Source organism: Haemaphysalis longicornis, unplaced genomic scaffold, assembly GCF_048455015.1.
Source record: "Haemaphysalis longicornis isolate Haplotype H1 unplaced genomic scaffold, Haemaphysalis longicornis Haplotype H1 scaffold_3, whole genome shotgun sequence".
NCBI classification, from domain to species: domain Eukaryota; kingdom Metazoa; phylum Arthropoda; class Arachnida; order Ixodida; family Ixodidae; genus Haemaphysalis; species Haemaphysalis longicornis.
In genome coordinates this window covers 43,766,434-43,780,879 of record NW_027526335.1, presented here as the reverse complement: position 1 = coordinate 43,780,879, position 14,446 = coordinate 43,766,434, and the positions used below count along the sequence as shown (strand labels likewise).

General features: G+C 46.4%; 1 protein-coding gene across 1 annotated transcript in view; it reads left to right on the top strand.

The window, feature by feature from the left end:
• Positions 1–14,446, top strand: part of Dis3 (exosome complex exonuclease RRP44-like protein Dis3) — a 47,416-nt gene that overhangs the window by 14,201 nt on the left and 18,769 nt on the right. Inside the window, exons 13-21 of the mRNA XM_077703004.1 lie at positions 103–187; positions 1,923–2,050; positions 3,249–3,335; positions 3,756–3,912; positions 4,406–4,626; positions 8,034–8,124; positions 8,953–9,030; positions 9,203–9,343; positions 9,821–9,943. Coding sequence (XP_077559130.1) covers positions 103–187; positions 1,923–2,050; positions 3,249–3,335; positions 3,756–3,912; positions 4,406–4,626; positions 8,034–8,124; positions 8,953–9,030; positions 9,203–9,343; positions 9,821–9,943 — 1,111 coding nt within the window. The remainder of the gene's footprint in view (positions 1–102; positions 188–1,922; positions 2,051–3,248; positions 3,336–3,755; positions 3,913–4,405; positions 4,627–8,033; positions 8,125–8,952; positions 9,031–9,202; positions 9,344–9,820; positions 9,944–14,446) is intronic.

Below are 14,446 nucleotides of genomic sequence, written 5' to 3'. Positions count from 1 at the left end.
CAGTTAATTTTGAATGTATTTACCTTTGTCACATGTAATATGCGCTTGTTCACTGTAGGTACCTGTTATGTTCAAACAAAAAAATATATTTCTCTCGCCTAGACTTGCTTTTTCTGCTGTTTGGGAGATGACACCGGAAGGAGAGGTTCTGAGCACAGTCTTTCACAAGTCCATCATAAAATCCAGGGTATGACATTTTCTGTATACATTATAATTATTAGTGCATGCAAAGCCAGAACAAGTTGCGTATACTAGCGAAAGTCTAATTTTTTCGGAGAGCTTCATGTTTGCAAGTTTCTTGAAATAACAAATTTACTTACTTGAACGTGTGATGTGTGTATGCTAAAGCCATGCAGTAAAGCCCACTTTAACACTTTGCGATCCGTTGCTGGGCCCTGCCCGAAAACGCAACACGACGGTAGCGGTCTGCTGTCAGGGTATGCCTGACTTGAGGGTTCAAATTTAAATTTTGCGGTTTTTATCTCTGCGATGCACCTGCATTCTTTGTATACATGATGCACCATCTGTTGAGTGATCAGTGAACTTTGTTTGTTGAGGTTTTCATCTTTTTGCACTAGGGTGCAGCACAATGTTCAGCACGGGCCTTCTAGATTCCAGAGTGTTTTCACTGTGCGCTGTTTGCTGAGAAGCATGGCTGCTTTTTCATCGTGTGTGTTCTATGGTGTAGTGCCCTTACCGAAAGCGATGATGACTTCAGTGAGGAAGAGAACTGCGTGCCTCCATCAGTGAGTGATGACAGTGATTCGGCAGAAGCGAGTGACAAAGACCGCGATGGCAGTGGAGAGAGCACCGTGTGGATTATTACCTTGTGAACTATGCATTCTGTCGAAAGACAATGAATTGGTGGCGAAAGATTTTTTCCTGGCATCTAGAGGTTTCCATTGTTCACAGTAGTTTTATTTGGAGGTGCACACAGCTGCAGAGTCATGGCGAGAAAGAGAAGCGAAACCTGCAGTGCTACCACGACCTCATCCAACAGCTTGTGGGTGATCTGAGGGCTCGAACCGAAAAGCGGGGCCAGGAAAGGCTAGATGGGACGAGCCATTTCATCTACAAGCTCCCAGGCCTAAGCAGCAAGGACTGTGCTGTTTGTAGCGATAAAAAAAAATAAAAGTAGGCAGGAAAGAAACTTTTTTTTCTGCGTAACCTGCAGTACCAGCCCTGGCCTGCACCCAGGAGGATGCTTCAAATGGTTTCACACGTTGCTCAAAGATCGGTGAAGGAGTTGCAAGCAGAGTTCAAGAGAAAAAATAAATATCCTGCGAGTTTTTCTTGCACAGTTTGTGTTTTTCTTTCGCGGCACCAGAAACCGGCAAAATAGTTGCACACCGGAAGGACCAGAAAGGGGGCAAAGTTTCCGGACTGGAAATGGTTAAGGAGCTCTGATGATGATGATGATGTTAATTCACTTTTGCAGGTCTGTAGGTAGGCCACGGGTGATTCGTTTGGCCGAAGAGCAGGCAGTTATACGGCGGCATGCACTCATGACCGTTAAAAAAAATAATCGTAAAATAAAAATAGGGAATTCTAAACAGTTAAAATAAAAAAAGGTTTATAAATAGGAAAAATAAAAAAAAGGTTGTATAAATAGGAGTAACATTGAACATTTAAATAAAATTAAAAATAAAATTGAAATTTAAAAGACATTAAAAATATAGGTTATATAAATAGGAACAACACTAAGCATAGATGTTCTTATAAAAGGCCGTGGATGAAGCTCAGCCTCAGTTGTCGTTGTGCATTGTGAGTTTACCAACAAGCTTCACATGTTTTACGTTTTCGCTTAGGAAAAGAACATCTTGATTTTTTTTTGTTTTTAAATTGATGTTTGAGTTTATGAGAGAAACTATGTGGTTCTTTACTTAGCTAATCGGTGTCATGTTTTTCTTCCTGCATAACAGGCTGCCCTGACATACGCTGAGGCCCAGGCACGCATAGATGACAAGTCTAAAAACGATGACTTAACACTGGGCTTGCGAGGCCTGAACACACTTGCCAAAGTGCTCAAGGCAAAGCGGATTGCCAACGGGTGAGTGGAGTGTGGTAGCCTTACAGGGGATGCGTGAACCATGGGTACTGAGAGTACTAAGCGACATTGAGTTTTATGACTTCCAAATGTATTATATTTTGTTCTAACTGCCTATAATCACTTTGGTAACTTGTAGCAATCTATTTCGTTTAACTCTCTGCTAGTTTTACCAACAGCAGAAACCTACTCACTGTGCTAGAAATTACCCGTGAACCCTGTGTTTAGGGCCCAACAATATTGCTTAAACAGCTGAACCACAGGCTCCCCCTGAAAAATATAATCAAGAAGCGAGGCAAATACTAGTTGATTAATTCCTTGCATGTCCTGGCGGAAACGTTCTTATCCGGTTTCCAGCCTTGAATCACGTGTGGCAGAAATGCCCACACCTTGAATTCAATGTGCCAGAAAGTAAAGCCAATCTACTAGTATGACAAAGAGCTGTTGAAAAATGATAACTTGGAATCAAAAAGCACGTGCTTCAGGGTAGGGCTGTTTTGTGTAGCTGATTCTGGGACATGCGAATAAGTTGAGCACACATAAAAGACAGATTGTACGTATGTGTTATTGTAGCTTTAGATATTGTGTAAGTAGCTTACAGATGCTGTTTTAAGGGGGGCTATTAGAACATATTACTAGTGTATTGTATTTTAAAGTGCCCACTGCTGAGCTTTACCAACCACTCTACTCTAGCTGGTGTCAGAGTTCCTGAAATGGTTCATTTGTAAAACTGGGATCATTATTGTTGTACTTAGTATCTAAAATTTTTAAGCTTGAGTGGATGTGTATGTGTCACAGTCACTAATGAGAAACGGGACCTTGATGCTGGTCATCATTTTACCCTCTCGTTAATGCCACTGTCCCTAGTGAGGTGTGAGAGCATCACTTGACTTGGTGCTCAGGAAGGCATTTTTCCCCTGGCGTGTTTTAACGTGCAAACATAGAATAGGATTGGGGTAGTTAAAGTTGGTAGGTGTATGTAATGGTTTTGATGTGGGATGCGTGTTTGGCAAACCATCTCGCAACGGTGTAATTCAACAAAAAGAGAAAGCAAGGGAGAAATTGTGTTTAATAACTAAACATTGGGTTTTTAGGCCAGAAGGTTGGTTGGGTGCAAGAATTTTGTGCACTTTTGTAACTTATGTCACGCAACTTGTTTAATGCAGCTGGTTTCAATTTTAATCCGTACCATTTGTTTCAGAGCTCTTACCCTTGCCTCAACAGAGGTTAGGTTTCACGTAGACTCTGAGACACACGACCCCATTGATGTCCAGACGAAGCAAGTTTTGTGAGTACCTTTTAAAGCTGAAGTTCTTCATGAAGGTAAACAAAAAGTAACGATTGTTGCCTGTTTGTCCAATTTATGCAATACACCACCACTCCCCCCCTCTCTCCCTCCTCACTCTCCCTTCGTCCCTACATCCTCCTCCTCCTCCTCTCTCTCTCTCTCTCTCTGCAGTGGTTTATTGTGAATTTTCCTACTTTGATGCTGTCATTTGTGCTGCTTATGCAAGACTGCAACAACAAATTTCAAATGTCACCTATGGTGGCCTAAAAAAACCTTATTTGTTTGGTATTTGTGAAAGGTTTAAAGAGATGTGGGATTTATTGATTGCTCTTCAGACAATATGAAAGGCATGCAGCATAGCTTGCTGTCACAGTGGTGCAATGGCACTGTTCCCTGCCTCTCCTCATCTCAAACCTGCAGGGAAACCAACTCGATGGTGGAGGAGTTCATGTTGCTGGCCAATGCCTCGGTTGCCAAGCACATCTTCCAGGAGTTCCCCGAGTGCGCCCTGCTCAGGCGGCATCCATCGCCTGCGCCCGCTAACCTCGAGCCGCTGGTCAAGGCTGGTTTATCCAAGGTGGGCACAGATAATCCTTCGATAATCCCTTAGCAGAGTAATCCTTTTACAACCATGCAGTTCAAGAACATATTACTGTTTGTATATAGTCGACTTTTTATATAAATATTATGTAAGCTAGCGATTGGATTTAGGGGACATCTTTGGCTAGATCATTTCTGGAAGCAGCGGGCGGGCAAAGCTAATGAGATGAGATGCAGTAATTTAGGGCTAAGTGCTGAGTCAGATCATCAACTTGACAACAAGAAGACAAGTGCAGTGCTCCCCTGTGCCCTTGAAAATGTCTTTGCACGACCTTGAAGATGCTTTTATTAAAGGCCCTCTAAAGTACTGCTGTTCTTTTTTTCGCCACTAGCATGCAGTCAGTTATTGCGGCGCAGCTACAGTTATCTGTTTAGACATGTCCTTCGCTTTAGAAACTTTTTTGTTGGTAGCCAAAGGCCAGTGTCCTATCAGACGGGTGGCTTTTCTCTCTCTCCCTGCCTTCCGTCAGGGCTTCGACATCAAGGTGGACAGCGGTCTGCACCTGGCGGAGTCGCTGGACAAGGCGACCATGCCCGAGCAGCCCTACTTTAACGTGATGCTACGCATGGTGGCGACACGCTGCATGGCACGAGCCCTCTACTTCAGCAGCGGCTGCGTGGCCCTGGAGGACTTTTTCCACTACGGCCTCGCCCTGCCCTACTACACTCACTTCACCTCACCAATCCGCAGGTAGGATGATGGGGCCGCTTTTCTGATGGAGGCAAAAAGCCAAAACAACCGTGTGTACGAGATTTTGGCGCATGTTAAAGATCCCCAGGTGGCCAAAATTAACCCAGAGCCCTCCACTACGGCTCGCCTCATCGCCTGCATTGCGTCGGTGCGTTAAACCCTACAATCAAGAATCAAATCTAGGATGATAGGGCACTCACCAAGGGCCCTCCACAGTCATCCACCCACTCGCGCACTCTAACATCGAAAAGGTGGCTTCATTTTGAAGTCCTCGTGGCCAAGGCATCAGGGGGGGACCAAACATGTCGATTGTGCAAAGCCCCCCCCCCCCAATGGGAGAGAACATCATCATCAGCATCAGCAGCCTTTTTCATGTCCACTGCAGGAGGAACGCATCTTCCATTGACTTCCAACCGCTACTATCCTGCGCTGTTCAAATCCATTCAAAAACCATTCAGCCGTTCATTAGATCTCAGTGTTGGCAGCTCTGCGCACCGTGTAGCTTCTTGTGGTGCATAAGTAGAGCATGTAGCTAACTTGTGTCGTACGCTGTATTTTAAATAATGGGCAAGGCTCTCGAAGAGAACTGGCCTTGTGGGTGGAAACCCACGGTGACGTGTTTTTCTCTAAAGCGTCGAGAGAGAGAAAGAAACATTTTGTAAGCTCGTTAGCGGGAGGATGTTGTTAGGGCCTCCACCTCTAGAGAGGCATCCTTAGCCCAAGACGCCTTGGTGCTGGCTGGCTGTCCGGGCCCATTCCACCAGTCGGTGCTGGTCCGAGAGCTCGGAGCTGGTCAGCTGCTCCACCCACTGCTCATATGCAGGGTAGGGATTAGGGGTAAGAGTAGGGGTCTGTTGGCACTCCCATACCACTTGCTATAGGGTGGCAGCAGCAAGGAAGTAGTTACCGGTGGCGGTGTGTTGGATAGGGTACGTAACGTGTAGTCGGGTGTTATGGGGATACGGATTCGTTTGGAGGGCAGTGATAAAAATGCTTCTTGCTATGGTGTATTAACTAGGGGTGTGCGAATATTCGAAACTTCGAATATTCGATTCGATTCGAACGACACTTTTATGGTTCGAAATATTCGAACCATCCAAAACTAAAAAAAAATAAATTCAGAGCGTGTCTCTGCAGCAAAGTCGCGAAGCATATACACGCGAACGGTACGTGCTTTCGCAGTCTGTATTGGTGTTTATTCGTAGTTACAGTGGACTCTCGATGATATGATTCCGGGGATGCGAATTTCGGGATGATACGAATTTCCGAAAAGTCCCGGCGAAATTGCATTGTTTGCAATGGGAAAAATTTCGGCTGTTACGAACGGACCTGGGCGGCCCGGCGGAAGATACGAACGAACCGGCGAGGCACCCGACTGCCGAACGAGCAAGCGACGGCTCTCGCTTCCCTGTTTGTCACTTTTTCTCCAGAAACGGCCAGGCTGTTGTTTTCTGCTCGCGAAAACGCTCTGCGCACGTCCAACGCGCGCTGACACCGCCGGGAAACCACCCCCACGCTGCGCGCTGCGCGGCCGGCGGCGTCAACATGGCGTCGGCTCCAGCCGCGAAGTGGCGCGGGCGCTCGAGCGACCGTTTCTAACCACTCTTTAAAATGCGGCTCAAGGGAGACACGAAGTTGCTTGTGCGGTAAAGGAGCTGATAATGCATGCGAAAACGGTACTATGAAACATCATCCGCGCCGCTAGAAAGCGCCCGTAAAATATTTGCCGACGTGCTAGGCCTAACCATCTCCGGCGGAGCCAAGCCGGCTGTCTCGATCTCATCGCAAGTAGTCACGCTCCTCCATTCTGCCGTGCGCGTCGTGCGTCATTTTCTGACCGAGGTAGGCGCTACCGCGGGCGCGAAATCGTCGATGCGGGCGTGAAAATACAGCGCTCGCAGAGCCGAGGTGAGCGAATCGCGTGCAAAAACGCACCATGCGGTTCACGCTTGACTGTTGCGGCGTGTAGCGAGCTTGGGCACAGCGAGTGAGGAGACGAGCGCGAAGGTTTACGTGCTCCAGAAAGGACTGCTTTGCGACACGGGGGTTAAAAAAAGGAGAAAAAATCACGAATTTCTTCATGCGAAAGTAAGAGAAGAAATAAATGAAAACTTTTTTCAGCGCTCAATTTTTTGGTCTGTGTTAATTCATCCGAATTTTGGATGATACGAATATTTTTCGCGGTCCCGCGAGATTAGTATCATCGAGATTTTACTGTATCAGCGCGCGGCAATGTGCACAGGCTCGGGCATGCCAGCCACTAGTGTCTCAAGTAAGCGGCTGCTTTCGGTATCTGGTGGAGTCGTGACGAGCAGGAGGTTGTCACTGCTCCCCGAACATGTCGAGCAGTTAACCTTTCTCCATGTTAACATTTAAGTGAGTGCAGACCTTAACCTGTTGAGTGCCATGGTATTGTGTAATTTCTAATTTAACTTTGTATGAATTGTTGTGCAATAAAGTTGCAGTTTTTGTGTCTCTAGATGGTGAAGACTTTAATTTTACAAAAAACCATGAGTATTCGTATTCGAAAAATATTCGATTCGATTCGAACTTTATTTTTATTATTCGAATTCGCTTCGAAATTAAAAAATTGATATTCGCACACCCCTAGTATTAACCCTTTGAGGGCCGAAGTTTTTCGCCAAATGCTACCCCCCAGGGTCGATTTTTTTACTGCTGATTTAAATTCTTTGGATGAATCTATTTCGAGAAAAAATTATCGTAATTTTTTAGGGTGACCATAAAACGACAGAAAAATCGTTTGTGTTCTTACGTATATGTGGTTTATTCATGAGTAACACAAGAAAAATTCTAAATAAAAACGAGAAAGTAACAAGTCGGCACCTTTTGAGTGAATCAAAATCAGATAGACATCAGTTTTGTGGGTGCAAAAAGCGGAAAGCGCCCGGAGAACGATACCGAAACCAGCACGCGCGGGCGGGCACAGCTGGATGTGGGAGCGATAGACGGCGCACCGCTCATAAAATACAAAAAAAGGAGAGAAGAGCCTCATCAGTTTCGCAGGCGACCTTGGTCTGTGGCACGTGCAAGAGGCGAGAGGCGCCCGGGCGCCCGGTGGGTGATACCCAGCGTGCCCCCTCATTAGCGGATGCGCAAGCGATTGCCGGCGCGCCGCTGAAGTAAATTGTAAAAAAATAAAAACAAGAGCCATCGGCGCAAGAAAAAAATTTGACGTATTTCCGAAGTGTGGCAGCACATGCCAAGCAAGAGAAGTTGGCAAAAAGGCGCACTTTTTAAAGATACAAGCAATGCTGTACATGTACGTCATTGACCATTTTGAAAGTGTTTGCCGATGCCGTACATGTACGGCCGTGACCCTCAAAGGGTTAAAGAAACAGTGCCCTGCGTCTGGTCCTTTGCTGAAGCTTGTCATCCTTTGTTGACAGGTATGCTGACCTGATGGTTCACCGTTTGCTTGCTGTCTGTACCGGGGCAGAGGGCACATATCCAGAGCTTGTACACAAAGAGAAGTGCCAGGTAAAGAAAGAGTTTGACTTTTTTTGGCCCAAGTTGTGCATGCGCAGAGTCTCTGATATAATTTCTTTTTATACGGAAGCGTATATGCACCCACCTTGAAGGTGTGTGTCACAAAAGTTGTTTGCATGAGCAAGAAAACACATTGCTGGGCATTGCACAGAATTCTCGGTGCGTGGCGTTGCAGGCGGTAGTATTCGAGCTTAAAGTTGCTGGAAGTTTTTAAATGCCTATGCCGAGTTGAGTGCTGGATGCAAGTGACAAAACTATGATAAATAATCATCTGGTCAAAACAGTGAATTTATGCAAAATTGCAAAGTCAAGAATAGCCCCTGCAAACATTTGTATATTTTTATAATCGTTCTTTTTTCCTATATCGATTTCTACCAAATGCAACTTGTGTGGTTGGAAGCATGGGGTCAGGTTAGTTGGTGGAACATGCGTAGTTTGAGGACAGCGTTATTGTCAACAAGTCTGTTTTCTCAGTGTGTTTAATGGAATGCGTTGTTCTTACTAGACTCTCCTCAAAATATGGTTATGTTTGCATGTGTGCATTTATTCCTCTTTGAATGGGCATCCTTTTTCTGTGCACTGTTTTGTTGTTTTCTTACTCTGTCTCATTGGATAAGTGTGTTCAGCTTTGTTTGCAAGATGTGCAGTTGTGTTTGTATATTTGGAAGCTGGGACTTCTTTTTTGTGGGTTTTACTTATTGACGCAGGTCACCATTCTCATTTTTACCATCCATTGTCTTCACAGTATGCTTTCCAGCATTCTTTTGTTCCAAAACGAGCGCAGGCACATTCAGTCCTTGTCATTTTCTTGGCGCGCAGGAGCTGTGCAACAATCTCAACTATCGGCACAACATGGCGCAGTACGCTGGTCGTGCATCAGTGGCCCTCTACACTCAGGTACACCACAGTTACTTGCTTTCCCTTTTTCACTATGCCGTTCGTGTAGCTAACTTCCTGTTTTGATTTTGTAAGCCTGGTAGTGAAGGCACCCATTTCGTGTGCCCTGCTTTTCAAATCTTTTTTGTCACCGGTGCTGTTTTTTCTTTTGTGGTCCTTGGCTCTTCTGCAGGCCTTCTTCCAGGAGAAGGTGGTGGATGAGGAAGGCTATGTCCTGTTTGTTCGTGAGAACGCCCTGAAAGTCCTGCTGCCCCGTTTTGGCCTAGAAGCGACCGTGTTCCTCAAGGAAGAAGGCTGGACGTATGACGAGGAGGTGGGTGTCACTCTTGGCCTCCTCTGCAGACACCAGGAAAAATGTTCACTTTGCTTACTTTGCGAAAGAATAAGAAAGAAATGAAATAATACACAGTGACAGAAATGGAAGTGTAATACCTTCTTGTGATGAACAGTAGGGTAGGGTGTGACTCATTCAATATATCTTACAGCTTGTTCGTTGCCAGAACAACGTACTAGTATAGTAAATTTGTCACAATTTCCGTATACGTAAGCTTGGTTTCAAAAATGAAGTAATCCTTCTGCTTGTTCATTGAGATATGCAAGGCTCGATCACACAAAAGGTATTTGCTGTTGTTGCATTCGTTTGTTACAAATAGTTAAAAATAAATTGCAGTTCTTTCCTCGAACACTGCGTACAGTTGAGTAAGGCGCCAGTGCAGTTTTTGCTGCAGTTCTGCTAAATGTCACCTACGCACGAATCGGTCGCGTTGAACATTGCTGTGCTCTGTTGCAGGCTGGCACGCAGTCGTTTGGCGGCGTGACGTTCCACCAGTTTGACCGGCTGACTGTTCAGGTGTCGGTGGACAGTCGCAATGTGCAACACCAGAAGATTGTGGTCAAGATTGTGGAGCCAAAGGCAAGTGCAGTTTTAGAATGTGTCCCCGATTGGGAGAAATCGAGAATAATAGGTAATAGGCTTGCAGTAGTTGCGGAAGCAAAAGTGCTGGACCATTTGTGCCACGTTGCGCCAATCGGCTTTTCCTACGCCATCCTGCTCCAAAAGACAGTGTTGCGCCAAAACTGCTCCCAAGAGCAGTGGCGCAAAATGTGGGGCAGCTGTGAGCTGATGTACAATGCCAGCCACATTGCACAGTAAAGGATCATTCATTCAAGCTGTCATTCACGACGTGGCACACTCCAACGGACTCTCTAAAGGACTAACGCTCGGAGTCACTCGCCACAATTTCCTGATCTCCACTTGGTGGTGCAGTTTCACGGGACTCTAGAATGAACCTGGGAAGCGAGCAGTGTGCAAACTTTACCTCTAAATGCAGCTTCACCGCACACACGCCGCTCCGTGATGCATGCTCCGTCACCACAGTCATTGCAATCTTCCCGGTTATTGCTGAAAGCAAACTCAGACCCTACCCATTTTATCTTATCGGGAGCTAGAACACTTGCCATTCCATTCCAAACGTTAGATGCTGCCCTTTTCTATACTGTCAAACAGATGAGATAACAGCTGTGGGCGTGGCACAGGGGAGAGGAGAAATACTTTTAAGCTGGCTGATATCTGCATGTAATCAGCTCGGTAGGCAGTAGCGGTCCCAGAGGTCGGTTTTGGGGGGGGGGGCGATTTTTTTTTTTGAGGGGGTGGGGGCGAGGCGAATAAAGAATCGCTCCCCTCCTTGCACCAATTCTGCGGAGGTGGTGATAACCATGGAGGCGTGTGCGCGTATGCGGTGCAACCCGCTGGGATTTAACTTCGCGCAAGTGGAATGCTTAAAAAAACTAAAAATAAGAAACTGAGGACCTCTTTGGGGGGGGGGGGCGACCGCCCCCTTCGCCCCCCCCCCCTTGGGACCGCCACTGTCGGTAGGTGGTGTGTCGTGCTGTATAGCACTGCTTTTTTTTTTTCTCCCTATGAAAGGCCATCATCTCTCTCTCTCTCTCTCTCTCTCTCTCTCTCTCTCTCTCTCTCTCTCTCTCTCTCTCTCTCTCTCTCTCTCTCTCTCTCTTTCTCTCTCTCTTTCTCCCCCCGCTAGGAAACAGGGTTTATAACACTGGTACATTCCTTATTTGGGTGAACACAATGCAGTTGCAGGGGGTTTCTTTTTTTGATTTTTTTTTTACACAGGTAGGAGCATGCATTACTTGGTGAATAGGAACATCGGCATTTATTTTTAATTTCTCTGGAGCCTATGCAGGTTTAGTTGTGCAATGCATCAAATTATTCTTTCTTTCCTCTTAGTTCCGTTTTCTCATCTCTTAATTTCCCTTAGTTTTTTATTTGTCTAGAGACCCAAGTTTAAAATGAAGCTAAACTTTTAACAGCTTTTGGTGCAAAAGGAACCATTTCTTCTATTTCTAGTCTTCTCTGCACTGCTTCTCATGACTGTGATGGCGTAGTAATATCACAAATATCTATTTTGTATTTGTCTGAAGTCTAGTTAAATCTAGCTATTCAGAGCATCGTTATCCCTAGTTTTCTCTTGGTTAGGTTTATCAGCTTTAGGTTTATCAGCTTTATCAGCTGTTAGGTTTTTTCTATGAAAACATATATTTTCTAATTCATTGTAGAAGTGGTTGGTACAGTATTAATCGAATGTTGAGTAAGAGCAATTTGGATTTTTTTTGCATTTACAAGAAATAAAAAATTGCAAGTAAATAATGCTTGAGTCTAGAAATCTGCTCTCACACTGCTCCAAAACTTACTTTATGATGCTCCTGAGGTGCTCCAAGAATCTCTTATTACTGCTCCAAAGCTGATCCAAAACAGCATTATTCCTGCTCCCTAAGCTGCTCCAAAAGGCTCAGTCCGGCTCTTCCACCTTTGAGTTGTCTTTCATTGTGCCGAGCATGATGTGTGTAGCACTCCATAAATTAGTATGTGGCACCGTATTTTTAGGTATGAAATGCCTTTAGTGAATGCTACACAGGTACGAAAAGAAAAATCCTTTTGCCATTTTCAAGCTTAAAGAATTGAACCGGGCATGGAAATCATAACCACCAGGCCGTGATTCTTTGCTGATATATAGAGGTGAAACTGCGAAGTTTTCTGTGGAAGTATTATGGCCTATTATAAATAAGGTCTAGGATGGGGGAACACAAATAATCCTGGCTTGTAGATTGCATGGTGTGACTGATAATGTCTGTACCAAAAATATGTGCCCTTGCTGCCCTCTAACCATGCCCCAAGGTATGCACAGGTCCTTGGAACCCTCGAAAATTCTTGAAATTCGGAATTTAATTTTCAAAAGCCTTGAAAGCACTGAATTTTTAACAGCAGAGCTGTTTAATTTTCAGCTTGATCCGTTGGAGTTAGCAAAAAGAAAATACCAAGAAAATAAAAATGGCAGCATCTCCACTCCGCGGATGACGGCGAGGGTGCGGAGTACGGGGACTCGAAATGACATCCAAGTTGCGCCCCGAGTGACATCCGATTTGTGCCCCGACCTTCATTCGATTTGAGCCGTGAGTTGCACCTTGATTATTCCCTAAATGAAACTGCAACTCACGGCTGAAATCGAATTTCACTTGATTCTCGCTTGATGGTGGTGTGCGCACGGATGGACGCGGACGAACATTGGGAGGTCCTAAGGTACTCCGCACCGTTACAGGCGAGGGAGTAAGCCGTTTGACTCTCGGGTACTTACTCACGTAGCCCAACGGGTAAGACGACGGACAGTAACCCTGTCTGGTCTACCAGACACAGGCTCGAATCCTGCCGGTGCCTGCGTGATTTTTTGCAACTGTAAATGCTATGCGCACGGACGCGGACGGACATTGTGCAGTCCTAAGGTACTCCGCACCTAAAAACTCCCTCGGCGCGAGGTGCCTGTCATGACCTTCATGCAGTGGCTTTAGCAGGATAGAAAAAATACTGAGCGCATGTGGGCGTGCACTTTGTGAGGAGCGCCCAACATCGTCCAGGCTTGCGCCACGTGAGGAGCTCCCACCTTTCTTGTCATCTTCGCCTTTGGCGCGGAGGACCCATGGCGTGCCGCTCGCTATAGGGCTCCCCACCCACTGTAGAGCCAGAGGCGAAAATGAGCACTAATTACCTCACACTGAAGGCGAACAGAAGGCCCACGTGACATTTTTGGTCGGTTGAGCTTGGGCAATGTCACTGAGATGGGGAACCCCTGAGGGGATCAGAGGGATAGATGTAAGTGGGCTTGGCTCGGTCGGTGGTGACAATGTCTTGGTGGCCGTTAATGTCGAGGGTGAGTCTCGGGTTGCCTCTCGCCGTATGAGGACTTTGCATAGACTTGCTCTTTCTGCTCCCTCTCTCTTGTTATCTGCTGTCAGTGTGGGGAGAAGCTAGGTTGACCCCCAGTTCTGCTGTTTCTGCAGCCTTGCACCGCTGGTGCAAGCTGCGCTAATTTTCTTTTCTTTCCTTAGAAAGCACTTGAATTCTTCTAGCAATACAGTAGGGCCCTATTATTGTAAAATCTTGGTACAGTGGAATCTCGATGATACGATTATGGGTGATACAAATGCCGGGTTGATGTGAATTTTTGTAAAGTCCCGGCGAAATTGCATTGTTGGCAATCGACAAAATTTTGGCTCTTACGAACGGACTTGCGCAGCCCGGCGGATGATAGAACGAGGCGGTGAGGCGCCCGACTGCCGCATAAGCAAGCGATGGTGACATACGGGCTCTCTCTCCTCTCTTTGTCACTCTTTCTCCGGGAACGGCCGGGCTGTTGTTTTCTGTTCGCGAAAACGCGCTGCACACGGCACAGGCGTGCTGATACCGCCGCGGACCCACCGGCACGCTGCCCGCGGCGCGGCTGGCTGCAGCAACATGGCGGTGGCTTCGGCCGCAAAGTGGTGCTCAAGCAACCGCTTCTAACCGCTCTTTAAAATGTCGCTCAAGGCACACACAAAGTTGCTTGTGTGGTAAAGGAGCTGGTAATGTGGGCGATACAGAACAATAAAATATCATCCGGGCCGCTTGTGAAAGAACCCACGAAATATCTGCTGGGGTGGTAAGCCTAAACATCTCTGGCGGAGCCAGCCGGCTGTCTTGGGCACTTCAAAACTGCCGCCTTGACGTGCGCGCCTCCCCGTTGGCGCAAGTCGTCAGGCTCCTCCCACTGCCGCGCGCGTCGCGAATCATTTTCTGACAGAGGCAGTAGCTGCCACGGGTGGAGAATCGTCGACGTGAGCACGAAAACATCGCACGCACAACGCCCACGTGCATTAATTGCGTGCAAAAAAACGCACTATGCGGTTCACGCCTTGACTGTTGCAGCGTGTAGTGAGCTTGGGCACCGCGAGTTAGGAGACGAGTGCGAAGTTTTACACGCTCCAGGAAGGACTGCTCGGCGACATGGAGGTTTAAAAAAAAGTAGAAAAACATCACAGATTTCTTCACGCGAAAGTAAGAAAAGAAATAAACAAAAACGATTTT